The sequence below is a fragment of the Tauraco erythrolophus genome, chromosome 2 (assembly GCF_009769465.1).
Source record: "Tauraco erythrolophus isolate bTauEry1 chromosome 2, bTauEry1.pri, whole genome shotgun sequence".
NCBI lineage: Eukaryota > Metazoa > Chordata > Aves > Musophagiformes > Musophagidae > Tauraco > Tauraco erythrolophus.
Window position 1 is genome coordinate 98,411,351 of NC_141466.1, and position 13,575 is coordinate 98,424,925.

At 47.8% G+C, this 13,575-nt stretch overlaps 1 protein-coding gene across 1 annotated transcript in view; it reads right to left on the reverse strand.

The window, feature by feature from the left end:
• MDGA1 (MAM domain containing glycosylphosphatidylinositol anchor 1) overlaps window positions 1-13,575 on the reverse strand; it is a 147,355-nt gene that overhangs the window by 95,094 nt on the left and 38,686 nt on the right. The window contains exons 2-3 of the mRNA XM_086628441.1: window positions 3,695-3,834; window positions 720-894 (exon numbers count right to left, since the gene is read on the reverse strand). Of these exons, the coding sequence (XP_086484567.1) occupies window positions 720-894; window positions 3,695-3,834 (315 nt within the window). The remainder of the gene's footprint in view (window positions 1-719; window positions 895-3,694; window positions 3,835-13,575) is intronic.

Below are 13,575 nucleotides of genomic sequence, written 5' to 3' on the forward strand. Positions count from 1 at the left end.
CCTTAAATCTTTGATTCCTCCCATATGGGGATTTTGGGATAAGTTTAATTTCCCTCTCTTTTGCCCACAGCAGCCCAAGAATAGACAACACTAAGCCAGCATAAGAAACCTTCAAAATCAGGGCCCAAGGTGGAGAACCGCTAACAGCATCTCCAGGACACAAGAAGGGTGGGCATGGCAACCAGTCAGAGAAACCTTAAGTCACTGCTGAAACTGAGAGGCCCTCACAGCTTCACTCACATTCACCACTTAGCCTACTCAGGTGCATCCCAGAGTCTTTCGCTCTGTTTCCACCATGCTGCAGAGGTAGCAATGCTGGGAGCAGGCACTGGTTTCAGGAATGCCCCAAGCATCCAAGGCACTACCAATTTCAAGAAGCATTGGTTTGCTTCAAAAGCATTGCCAGCTTCAAAATGAATACAAAAAAGTGGAAGTCGTCTACAACACTATATCCCAGACAAGTGCTAGGTACCCCTGGCAGTGACAGACATCACAGCACCTAGGTAAGAACAACTCACATGGACAGGCAGAGCTATCTTTTTCGTGGATGGATCTAATCTCCTAGGAGAAACGGACCCTGGGGACACCACACCAGTCCCTTTGCTCCTGAATAAGGTGCGCATGGTCCTAGGGCAATGCAGCTCCCTGCCGGCCCCGCAGCAAGGCAGAGACGTGCAGTAGAACTGTGGGAAGGCCTGGGTTGCCGCTAAACGACTTACACTGCACATCTACTCGAATGGACTTGATGGCAGGGACCCCAACCCCATTTTCTGCTTTACAGTAATAGCGGCCCCCCTGCAGCCTTTGGATCTTCTCAATCCGAAGGGTCTCGTTAAGCACTGACGTCTCTTGGAATTTGTCCGACGCGCTGCCAGCAGTTTTGGTCCATCTCACCTGCACGAGAAGAACAAGAGAAATGCAAGCAATCAGTGACACAAACTAGAAATTCCAGGGGACAGCAGCACTCTCTTTGCTTCTCTTTCTCCTCCTCCCTAGCCATTCTCAAAAACAGGCCCTACAGCACCGCCAGATCTTACCAAAGTTCAACTGCTGATCTCACTATGTCTCAGTAGGCCAGCTGCTGAGTTTCATCCATCACCAATACCCATGTCCGAGTGTCCAGGATAACCCCTCAGTACATGCAGACACACGCTGCATATTTACCACTCCTGCTCTGGTCCTATAAACCCAGGAACTTGGTTAGTCTTATACCACTATCTGCACAGCAAAGGACTTTCAGCATTAAGCCTTGGGACCCTGTGTAGCTGGTAGGACACGAAGCTACAGCAGACATCAGCTCACAGCTACGGAGCTTTTATTGCAGTCAACACTCTTTCATCTTTCTCTGGACAGCAAGGCTATTTCTGTCTTTTGCTTTTCCAAGTAAAAGTGAGCCAATGCAGTTGCTACCTGGCTCTTGCCCCTTTCCCACAGGGAACCCCTGTGTATGTTATTTTTATAAGTCATCCTTTTGCAGTACACAAGTTTTCACTTTGATTTTAAAGATACAGAAAAGGAAAAGAAAAAGTCCCTTCAGATTTCAAATTATCTATCTTGCATTTTTTGTCCTTATGTTACATGTCTTAAGATCCTGGCTTGCAAGAGCAACGGAGCTGCATGATATTTCATGGTGGATGGTGGCAAGAGGACAGCACCCCTAAAGACTGAATGGTTAATGTCTGGAACGAGGTACAGTACAAGCTTTTCCCTTCTTTTCTGCAGTCCAGAAAATGAAAGAGAGAGATGGCTATTCTCAGCCCATTGGTTTCCTATATCTGCAACCTCCCTTCTAAAGGCTGGTGACTGGTGGTCTCCTACACTGGTGCCCATCCAAGTTCTGGGACTGAGATCCAGCAAGATCAGCCAACAGAAAGGAGACAGACTTTCATTCAACATCGGCCACAGATGAGATGGACCAGACACCTTTACTTCTCCCCCAGACTTTTCCTAAAACTAACTGCCACCACCTGATTGATGCTGATGCTTTAGAAAGAGCAGGGGTGTCTACATCCTACTCTCACAGCACTAGGCTGAGCAGATTTTCGGAGCTAATGACCATGGATTTATTTAGCTTTTGTAGGCTTATTACAAAATTGTCTGAGGGCCACAAGACTCTCAGAGTTTCCTGTTTGCAAGGACACTTCAGCCAGCTCTTTAATCTTTTCAATTTCAACCTCATTTAAGTATTTTGGCCACATTTTCATGCTTTAATGACTGGGTGATAGAAGGGAAAAGAAAAGATTAAACAAAGGTTAGGATAAGAGCTTAGCTGGGGAAGAAAATCTAATCGTGAGGAGGGAGGGCAGAGATAGGACACATGCCACATTTTATGTGTGTGGGTTCCAGCCTCCCAGGTCATGCTTGGTTCCACGCACCAGTGTCCCCCGTGCATGTCCAGGCAATGACAAGCCACAATTTGCCCACTAGCATGCTGTCTGCATTGGGCTCTGCTCTGGCAATCTCTCTGGCCACTCAGGCTCAAATTCCCACAACCTGCCAGTGCCTTCCCGCACATTCAACATCCTTAGGCAGGGCTCCAGCCCTACCATCTTCCTCGTTTCTGATGTACACAGCTATCATCTGCCCATCACTGTCACAAGCCTAGGCTGGTCATTTTTGTTGGCCTGGCTCAGTAATTTCCTTTTCATTGTTTCCAGGATACGCTTTGATGGATAAACCATTTCAAACCCTGCTGGCTGAGTCTCCTCCTCCTTTGTCATCGCCTCTTAGTCAAGTAGTTTCTCACAAGCAAGTCCACAGAGGCACTGATTGGTGTATGCAGATGTATGGCTTTTCAGCACAAATACCTTTGGCAGAACTGGAGAAGGGGCCAAGAAGGCACATGTATCGTACTTGGCTCCCTTGAGTGTATTCTGGCACATCCAGCCTTGTAGTACTGCCACTGCTACCACTCTCTGTCCTAGCACGGGCAGACTCACGCTCTGGTCCACCATCTCTATAGACACATCTACACTAGCACTGAACCAGCCTGCTTGAGTACCTGAATGGTGGAGAGGTGACTGCATGGGGCTTGAAGCTACGCAAATCACTAGGGACTCGGGAAGGACTGCAGCAGTTAGCCAAGCTCAGCTCCATACCTCTCCACTGAACTGTGACTTTGGTCACAGCATGGATATATCCAGCACTGCAAGTCTAAATCATCCTCTGGTCAGTGGCCGTAAAGCAACGACCAGTGGGCTCTGCATGAGGCTCAGTAAAATGCACTACAAACGACTTCTCAAATTCCCCCAAGCAGGTTGCCCTTGTCTGGACATCCAGAGAAGCTGAGAGACTGATGGACCATGAAAGACCCACTCCTATAGCCAACACATGCAGGAAGCCTCGTCTAGCCTATTCAGGCCATTCCTGCTTTGTAGCAAGAGGGTTAGAGATCTGAAAGTGGTTTGTATATTGGATTCAGTTTGGGCTTTCAGTTTTCGGGGGCAATTCACACCCTGAAGACCAGTAGAAGGTCTGTGTAGGCTCCTGCAGAGTTTCGTGGACTGGTTTCCATAAAAGCAAGACTAGATGCTTCATAGCGTAACAAGCTAGCGCTTGCACTATGGTGCATCCCTATCTGACTCCAACACATAGGAAAAAGCTGGGCACACCACTGCCTACAATTCTCCTCTACATGGAGACTACAAAGAAGTGCCATGGAGAGCATGGGTGACAGGCAAAATCAAAAGCTTACCTGTGGTCGGGGATGTCCTGTGACCAGACACTGCAGGACCAGCGTGTCCCCCTCCCGAATTGTGTAAACACGTTCACTGATGTTGTCCTCCTTCACCACACACGCCTGCCCAGCATGGATGATTTGCGCCTGAGCAGGAGCTGCAGAGAGGAAAGAAGTGGTAAAGAGGGAAACAAGCAGCACCCTACCCCTTATGCCCACTGCCCAGAGTGGCTGCTCCCATGGCAGGGTGGAAGAGCCACCTCTTAAGCCATAGAGAAGAAGAGCCAGATAGTGCTAGGTAGGAGACACAAAGATCTCAGAAGATATAAAATTGAGAGATTTTCCCCATCTCCTAGGCGGCTCATATCAACTGCTATTTTTTAAAACCTTTGGTCCTGTTAGGATGAGCAGCTCTGGGCACTGAAAAGTAGAATATGGAGCTTTTGTGGAGGACCTTCCTGCAGGGGCTGAGGACAAAGAACTCCCTGCTCTCCTCTCTCCCAGAGAGGAGTCAAATCACAACTGCTCTACGCTAGTTTAAAACAGGCCTGATTACTATGATTTACCTTGCAGGGGGCTGGGATAACTACTGAGCAGAGTCAGAAAGGGCCTTGAAGCTCTACAGCTTTTAGCACATATATCCCTAGAACAGGCATAACACACGCTGCAGAAAACACAAGTCTTTCCCAAATTACACAACAATCTGTCTCAGCCCTTAGCCAGAGAGAACAGCCTCTGCAGGATCAGGGGACCCATAATCTCTAGGGATCTCTCCAGTCAGAGCTCCAAGCAGAGACCAGTTACTGCCAGTCTAGCCAGGAAAATGAGTGAAGACCAGGGCAGTAGAAAAATAACATGGAAAGAAAATTCCCAGAACTAAGTTAAAAAACCTCATGACCCCAAACAGCAACCATGTCCCACTGTAGCCCTGACCAGAAGGAGGGAGAGACAAGCTCTAGGAGAACAGGATTTTACAAAGAAAAAAGCCTCCGCTCCAGAGTCCTGTGCAAACAGCCCTCGGCTCCCTACTCCAAAAGCATTTGTGTGATCACCGAAGCAGCTGAGATGTATTGAAGGTGACTACACCGCCCAATGGGACACCTGTGCTTGTTCGAGGGGAAAACTCCAGTTGCACTTCAAGGAACAGAAAAACCCACAAACGTGTCTAAGAATCGGTGCCTCGGTGAGAGTCCCCCTGGGATACTTCCCTGTCTTGCTCCAACACTTCTGGGTGACTCTGGAGTCACAGCTCTAGATCCCATTAGTGAAATACAATGCAAACGAACAAACCCCTGAGATGATCAAAGGGTTTAAAGCAACGAGCCTTAGCGAGTCTTCTGAAACAAGCACAGATTTTGCACAACCTGTTAGACTTGGACTGAGCACTCACTTTTTCCTCAAGGTTAGTTGAGCTTCAAAGCCTACTTTTTTTTTTATTATTATTTTTTTTGGCATGACCAAAACACTCTAAACCCAATCATCTGGGCAAGGGAAGCGCTCAGGTTTATGCTGGTTTAATCCACCAGCAGCACAGATACTGGGCAGGCCGGGCTCGGGCAGTGGAGATCTCCCTTTGAGGTCAGCCTGTACAAACTGGTGTCACCACAAAGCACTGACTGAGCAGCAGTGACACAAGAGTGGACTCGAGGCTAGTGGGCATCAAGCTGCTCTTGCTGCTGGGGCTCCACAGCCTGCCACGGTCACATAGCACTCAGGCAGCTGCACCTAACATGCGGCAAACTACTCCCTCTTTTTGCATCTCTTCCGTCCTTCCAGCAAGGTGGCACTTTGTTAAAATCATTATTACTGTCCAAACTGTTGACTAACAGAAGAAACATGTATTTGAATAACACGATGGCACAAACACAGATGAATCCCTCAGTGTCTCCTGTCTTCCCTCTCTGCAGGGCTCCCAGGGACGTGCCTGCCATTGCCTGAGCATCACGGAACGCTGAAACCAACAGCCAAAGCTTCACTGATACGACTGGGGAGATGAATGACCTTCCCCTGCCTGGATGGCAGAAGAGTCTTGTTGAACCCAGGAGAAAGCAGAAACCTATATATGTGCTTACATACATCCACCTGTTTGTATTCACATATATGTATGGATATACATACAGATATGTACATACAACAAGTAAAATAGTGACTTATCAGGAAAAGACATCATGAACGCTTGTCAAGTGAACAGTGGCAGAGGAGTCATTCAGAAGCCTATATAAGCTTTGCCAATACACCTTCATCCAAACAACAGTCTCTTGTGCTGTTTCAAGCCACCAGACTAGTCCTCTGCAGACTGTCGTGGGTTAGGCCGCTCCGGCAACCAAACCGCCCCCCCCCCCAGTTGTTCACTCACCCTCCCCCAGCCCCAGGGATGAGGGAGAGAATTAAAGGATAAATGGGATACCTGTGGGTTGAAATAAGAACAATTTAATACAGATGATTTAATAAACAGTGTAGATGCTCACCACCCCTTCTTATGTGAAGCCTGTCTCGTCCGAAAGCTGCAATCCCGGACGAACGCAAGGCCCCGAAATAGAGAGGGGGGGAGAGAGAGAGAGAGAGACTACTCCGAGAGTGGGAGTGCTGGGAGAGAGAGAAAAAAAAGGCAATAGAGCAAAAGCACAGCAAGCGCAAAAGAGCAGAAGCGGTGAAAGAGCCAAAGCGCAAAAAGCCCTTCTGTCCGGCTGACCCTCACTTTTATACTGGGCATGACGCTGCATGATATGGAATACTAATTGGCCAGTTTGGCCCTCAATCTTAAGTCCAAGTACAAATCGTAAGGAGAGTCGTGGACTCCTTGTCCCGGCTATGCTCCTCCCTTATCGTGTTTTGCTCCTGCACACTGGCAAGAACACGGCAGCTGAAAAGTCCTTGAGACCTCAGTGCCAACTATAGTTGCTTGCTATAGTTGCACTATAGTGCTTGCTATCAACATTCTTCTCAGAGTGAGCCTCTGAGTAAAACCGAAACATGGAGCTGTTCTAGCTGCTAAAAAGAAGAGCTAACTCTGTCCCAGCTAAAACCAGGGCAAGACCTACCATCACACTTTTAACCCCACGTGCACTGCAGAGCATCACTCAGTGCTGAGGCCGAGACCCAGGCTGTGATGCTGAAAAATCCCTGCTCTGCGATTAAAAGAGAGCCTGTACCCCTTCCCATCCTGTACCACACTCCTCTCCATCCCCAGCCTGTGCTGCCTACATTTCAGGGAGGTCCTAGCACCCCACAGTAGCAAAGCTCTCATAATCTCTTCACAGTCTCTGGGCTGCATTTGCCGGCTGGTGGCTCTATTCTCCCTTTGCAAACATGACCTTGCTGCAAAAACTAATTTCCAGCCACCCCATGGAGAATCAGAATATTTATCTGCAGCTCTAGCTCCCAATTAAATGTTTCCTCAAGTTGCTCTGCTGTACCCCACATGCTATACAATGTAAGTCTTTCAACCTACGCTCGTTTCCCTTCAGCCATCCCACTTCCATAATTTCACCTGTCTTCTGTAACCCTTTCCTGCTGCCTGCCTAAAGGCATTTCCACATGGGGAATTTCCACAGCAAAATCATTAGGTACAGTGCTACAGGATTAGAGGGGCTTTGCGCAACTATTCTGGTGCCAAAATACCTTGTGGTAATTTGCTGATGTCTCCCCGAGTTTGATAGAAAAATTATTTAAACTAATCCTGCTTTGGCACTACAAGGCGCTGTATGGCACTAGGCTACAGCAAAACAATAACCCCTGGGATAAGCCTTGTGTCATAATTTTGTCCTCCTCTCTCAAATTCTCCCCGGATCCACTGAGCTGTAAGGAAGCTTACAAGCAAGGGTGTGCACATCCAGCTTTGTTCCTGGGTGTTTTAACTTGCTTGTGTTGCCATCACTAATACCATTCAGCTGTATTCATTGGAAAGGGACATCCCTTTAAGTGAATCCCCACTGTTTAAGCTGTAACGTTTCTCTTGCAATCACAGCACCAGGTTCCCAGCAGAACAACCACCATTTTTCTGTGTCTTAAACCCCATACGAACCCAGATCTCTCAAAAGGGAGCTCAGAAAGCTTGGGTTGTCTTGGAGAAAAAAGCACTCAGGCAGATGGCATAAGAGCCACAGAAACTTTGCCTTGTATTACAACTCGACCTCAGTGAAGTGGTGGGAGCTGAGCAACAAACCAACCCAGCTCTTACGGGATTGCATTAAATCACAAGATGAGACTCGGGAAGGTCTCAGTTCCAAGCTCAGCCTGACACAGCACACAAAGGCTGGGAAAGTCACCTCATGCCATATTACAGATGGGCAGAGAGCTTGTGAGGATTAATTGCACTTTTAATGTGCTTGAACAGAAAGAATACATTTTGTTTGACATCATCCCAGGTCTCCTGGAGGATTTCAGCATGTGGACAGTTTGTGCATTGCCAGCACAACAGGATGGAGGGACCACGCCTGTCAGAGTAAACAGATTCACAGAAGGTCCTTAGGAGGGAAATGAAAGGTTAGAGCATGAGGCCAGGTGCTGGAGATGAACCAGTAATCTGAGCCATTCTCAGTAATGCTCCGCGAAGAATGACCTTTCCACAGATACAACCCGCCCTGCTAAGTCCTGCTGGAGAAAAATCCATCTCCTCAGGCTGGTAAGCCCCAAAGCAGAGGTCCAAGGAAGACCTCTGATGACCTCTGTGGGGATGGAGAGGACAGGTGGTTCCTTGCCCTTTTTTCCCTTACATTTTGAGAGATAGATGCATCATCACTTCCATTCCACTTCCAGGTAAGAGATCAACTAAGAGAATGCTCCCAACACAGAGTCCTCCAGAGAAACTGGACCTGCCAAATGTTGAGTGGCAGATGCTTTACAAAGGAAAAACCCAGGCCCTGACCCTGTAGCATTAGGCCCTTCCTTGGGAAAGGGCTGGTTTGCAATGCATTTGGCGTCTGCACTGAGATTTCCTACTATGCTTTCACTTGATATATTTACACATTAAAACAAAGGGAAATTGGAGTGGATAAAGTAACTTTATTCCCAGTGTAGTGTACTGTACAATGTTATTACTACCATAATCTGGAAAGTTTATGAGACTCTTGGTGCTTAGAGGTTGCTAATATCATTAAAATGCAGAAAAGGAGAAAGAAACGGTCTTTTGAAGAGGACTGAGTAATCTGTATTTGGTTCACAGGTCTAACCATTCATCTTTTTGAGCCTGAGATCCCATTGCTACAAGGGCAACAATAAGAGCTCCTTCACAGACAGGGTGGTGAGGAACAGACACTACACTGACGGTCCCACTGCAGCCAGGAACGGCAAGCACAGGTTGCTCACCCCTTTTTGCAGCACTTTACCACTGTCTTATTGGCAGGCTAATGCTAGCCATCACTGTTAGACACTGCCCCACCACCGCCTTGGCCACCTGCATGTGTCCTCTGGAGAACCTCAAGAATGAAGAACACGCATCTCCAAAGCTGCTGGCTCAATACCTGCAGCTGCACACACAGGGACACCGAATCCACCCACCTCCGCAACCACACTCCTGCAGGGTGGGGAGAAGGGGAAGCTGCACCTGGAGCTTCCCCTCTCTCTCAGGCTTAATCTACCACCCCGCTTTGCAAGGCAAGTGACACCCTCTCATACATCTGGTGTAATTATAATTCGGCCTCTTCTGCACAGAAGCTAGAGAAAGAAGCCTGGCTCCTTCCCCATCTTTGCTCACAAGCTCCCTGGACCCACATGGCTCGGTTACATGGGAGTATGGGGCAGGGTGGGCACTGGCTGCTCAACTGCTGCATAAACCCCTCAAGAACCTGCTTGTCTCCTTCCCTCGCCCTTCCCATCCTCAGCAAGCGGCACATAACAGATGCATCTCAAAGAGAGTTCCCAGAAAGTGGAAAAATACGCGGTGTTTATGGAGCACATGGGGTTGAATAAGCATTTCATTAAGGAAATCCACAGGTGGCACTCCTTGCTGAACAGCCACTCTCAGTAACCGCCTGTCCATGGGCTACATTGCCCTACAGCACCATTAGTTACAGACCCTGCATGGCAAAGCACCCAGGGAGCATCTCAGGCCTTGAAGTCACTGCTTTAGTCAGCGTTTTACCCCGTCTGTTCATGCAGCAGTGGGCAACTCCGCTTGAAGAGCAGGGGCATACAAACACGAGGACCTTTGAGGAAGGGGTCATGTTCCCTTAGCAGAGCACAAAGAGAAGCCATCACACAAGCAAAGGGAAGAGATGTACTAGCAACACTCAGCTGGAGCAAGGAAGGTCTAGTAGGATAGCAAGGGTCTGCAGGGGCAGCAACCTGACGGTCAAACAAAATACCTTGCTCATGCCTGCTCTAGGAGGGGATGGCAGCTGCCTTGCCATGTGTTACATCACTCTTCAGCTCGTCTCACTGATTGCTCCACTGTGGATGAAGACCACAGGCTTTGCTGAAACTTTTGACAAAACAAATTAACCAGGCCAGCTCCGGCCCACAATGCAGGGCATGATATCGATGGGCCGTTTGAAAAGGAAAATTCACTCCAGCTTGAGGACGATTATGGAAATAATAATACACAATCAGTGTCCATTAACACTGTCAGCAGGGCTGTGGATCAATAGCGTATTAATGCCTGAAGAAAGACCGCCCATGCCTACCAGCAGTTGAGACCAGCAAAATAGCAGAGGGAGAGGAGATGGCAGTGGGCGGGTATAATCGAGCTCTGCCTGCCCGGGGGAACGCCTGTTACCTCCACTTTCTGAACATGTTCCCTGGATGCTCGCTGGGGGGCTGCCTCCTCTACACCTCAGCCCCCTTGCCCAAAGGCAAAGGGTGCACAGCCCCTGCAGGGAACTTCCCCAAATGAAGCTGCCTGGTACAGCTGAGACTGATTAACCTCCAACTTTAACACAAGGCCAGCCTAGACCCATAGCAGAGGAGGTGATGCAGAAGCCCCCAGACACAGCTGAGGAGCAAAGTGCTCCTCCATGGTCCTGGATCTCCTCCCACTTTCTTGCCCAAGCTCCTCCTGTTCACTCTTCCACCACAGTGTGCTGCCTGAGCAGCTCTGTGCTGCTACAAGGTTGTCCTAAAGCAAAAGCCATCAGGAAGCCCTCCCTGCATGCTGATGCTAAGGGTTACAACCCTAAACAAGACAGATCTCCACTGAGTCTCTTTTGCTCCCATGCATCAGTATTCTGACTGCAGCCCAAACTATGTACACTTAAAAAAGAAAAAATCTGCTTGCTGTACTCCTGACCTAAATTTGCAGCAGGGAACACGTCATATTTCAGCAGCAAAATGCCTCTGACTCCTTTGGTATTTGTACACCGATCATGATTAAAACACAAACATAACCCACCCACGAAAGAAATGCAGCCACTTCCCAGATGCGCAAAGCAACCATGTCTAACCCTTTGCCACACTCCATAGCACTCTTGAGCAAGAAGAGAAGAATATCATTTTCAATGGGAAGTGCACTGAGAAATGACAGAGCTCTGGAAAGTAATCACAGAGCATGAAACCTGGCTACTTAAAATAGCATTGAATTTTTTATTTTTTTACTTGGAAGAGACCAAGACTATGTCTTTAAATCTATGGCTGATTGCATCTCCAGAAACAGTTACCTTTTGCAAAGCTCAACCAGATGTTTTTCACAGTCTTTAAATAACTTTTTGCTTAAAATGACACTTCCTTGAAGCATTTCTATAATTTTGTTTCTTTTAGAAAAATGCCAGCAACAAAATCGCAAGAGATGTCATGAATAGCAGGTACACCCCACAGTCACTGCAATGTCTGCTCCTGAGATCTTTGTTCCATTTAAAACTAAAGAGGTATTGTGTGCTTACTGAAGTATCAGAGTCACCAGATCCTCACTGACCCCCCACTAGTCCCCAACTCCACTGCCTGCAGCGGCTAACCAGTTTTCCTAGGTGTTCCCAAAATTTTCTTATATAGGTTCACCTAACTGCAGAGTGTCAAGCAGCAGAGCAAAATCAATCAGCAACTTTGATTTTGCAAATCAAGTGAAAGATGTCACATGCACATTACAGTGGCATAAACTCTGCATCACTGCCTAACTAGTATGCCTGAGCGGAATTTGTATAGATGACTCAACACCAGCAAGTAGGTTGTCTTCAAATCTTCAGAGGCTCCAGATACAGTGGCAGTCAGAGGCTGCACCTCAGCAATACTATTCTGGAAGTTTCCAGCTTTGGTTAGTAAATGAAAAAAAGCATGTCTGTCTCGTAATGGCCATAAAAGAGACTTCATCATCTTTCTCAGCCCATTTCCCACTGTGCCAGCTTTAGAGCCTGAGTTGTATCTCTAAATCTTGCTGCAAAACCCAACGAGCCACAGAGCCACGCTTGGGCGATGTCATCCTGCAAAGCTCCCCAAAGCATTGCACTTAAAAATCCATTTCTTGTCTGGCTGCTACTTAAAGTTCCTAAGCATTTTAGGAGAAAACACAAATGAGGCAAGCAGCTTACGGGAGAACCAGGCATCCTCTATTCTAGAGACCACTAACAGACTGACTTATTTGTCAGCTGTTAAAATACCCGAAATTTAAATGGACCAGTCAGAGAAGAGGGCTACAAAGAGAGGAACTCCACTGGACATGAGCAGCACAGACACTCAATTATCCTGCTCATGTGCTGCAGGAACAGTCTCCAGAGGACTGGCCAGCACCTGGCTCCTTGGCAGGTTTAATCCCTTGCCTTCCTATGGAAACTCTCATCAGGTCTCCAGTCCCCTGAGTCAATCTCCAGCTGCTCCATGTGCCCACCACCCTCTGAACAGTTACAGGCATCCATAAAACCTGCCAACCCTCTGGCCTTCATAAGCCCTCGTGCTCTCAGCTTCCAGCATGCCCATCACTAGGAATCTCCGAGCGTCTAGTTCGCAGGAGAGCAGAGCCTGGCTCAGAGACGTGAGCCAGCTGCAATTCATGCATCTCGCACTTCTGCTCTCCCTTCTCGCTCAGCCGTCACAGCACACCGGAGCCGCTGAAGCTGCGCATCCCCTCTCAGCCAGGAAAACTGCCTTCCACAGGCATGCTGGGCTTGTCAGCATAGGTAGCAAAGCCCAACAGGAGATGTCCCTGGGACCTGCTGCTAATAACCTTTGCAAGCAAACGGGCTTTGTTTGAATGGTCCCGAGGGTTTTTTACCTCTCTTCTCTGAATGCAAGATCAGCTCATTCCCAAAGTCACCATCGGTGCTGCATGTTCCACTTCCCTTCCCCTTTTATGCTTTAAGCCACTTTGGTAAAACAGTGACTCTTCAACAAAGAGGTCCACGCGCACAGATCTATAAACCAGCGTACTTTGAAACTCAGCTCTTGTTTCGTTGCTGGACCATTTAACCTAGGAGATGAAAGGAGAGCACACCACAGACACTTCATCCCTTCAAAAGGGAGAAAAAAATGCCAATTTGCTAATCATCTGTTGACTAGATTAGCAGCAAAGGTGCATGAACTCTAATCAATGAATACCTACAGGCTCCTTTTCATATCAAAAGGGGAAAAAAAAAAAAAACACATCAGGCAACAGCTGTGGCTCCCGAATCAGAAAAACAAGAAAAGGCAGAGAGAGCGCTTTCAAACCCAGTTCCCTGGCTGCCGGCACACACAGGGAAAGCTCCAGACTTTGTCGGTGAGGACTTCACCGAAGTCACATGTATGTGCTTAATACCTACCCCTGGAAACACAAGAAGAGATCCAGATTCAAGTTCCAAGTATATTAAAAACGATAGACAAGAAAAATAACAAAAAACAAACCAGTATGCAATATAGTACACTAACACAATCACAGGACACTAACACAAGCCGGATAAGAACAACAGTATTTCCATGAAACCTCAGCCGACATTATTCAAAATGCTAAACACAAAGGTCCAAACTCTTCAACACCAAGGTGGGGACTGGGGCTGGTG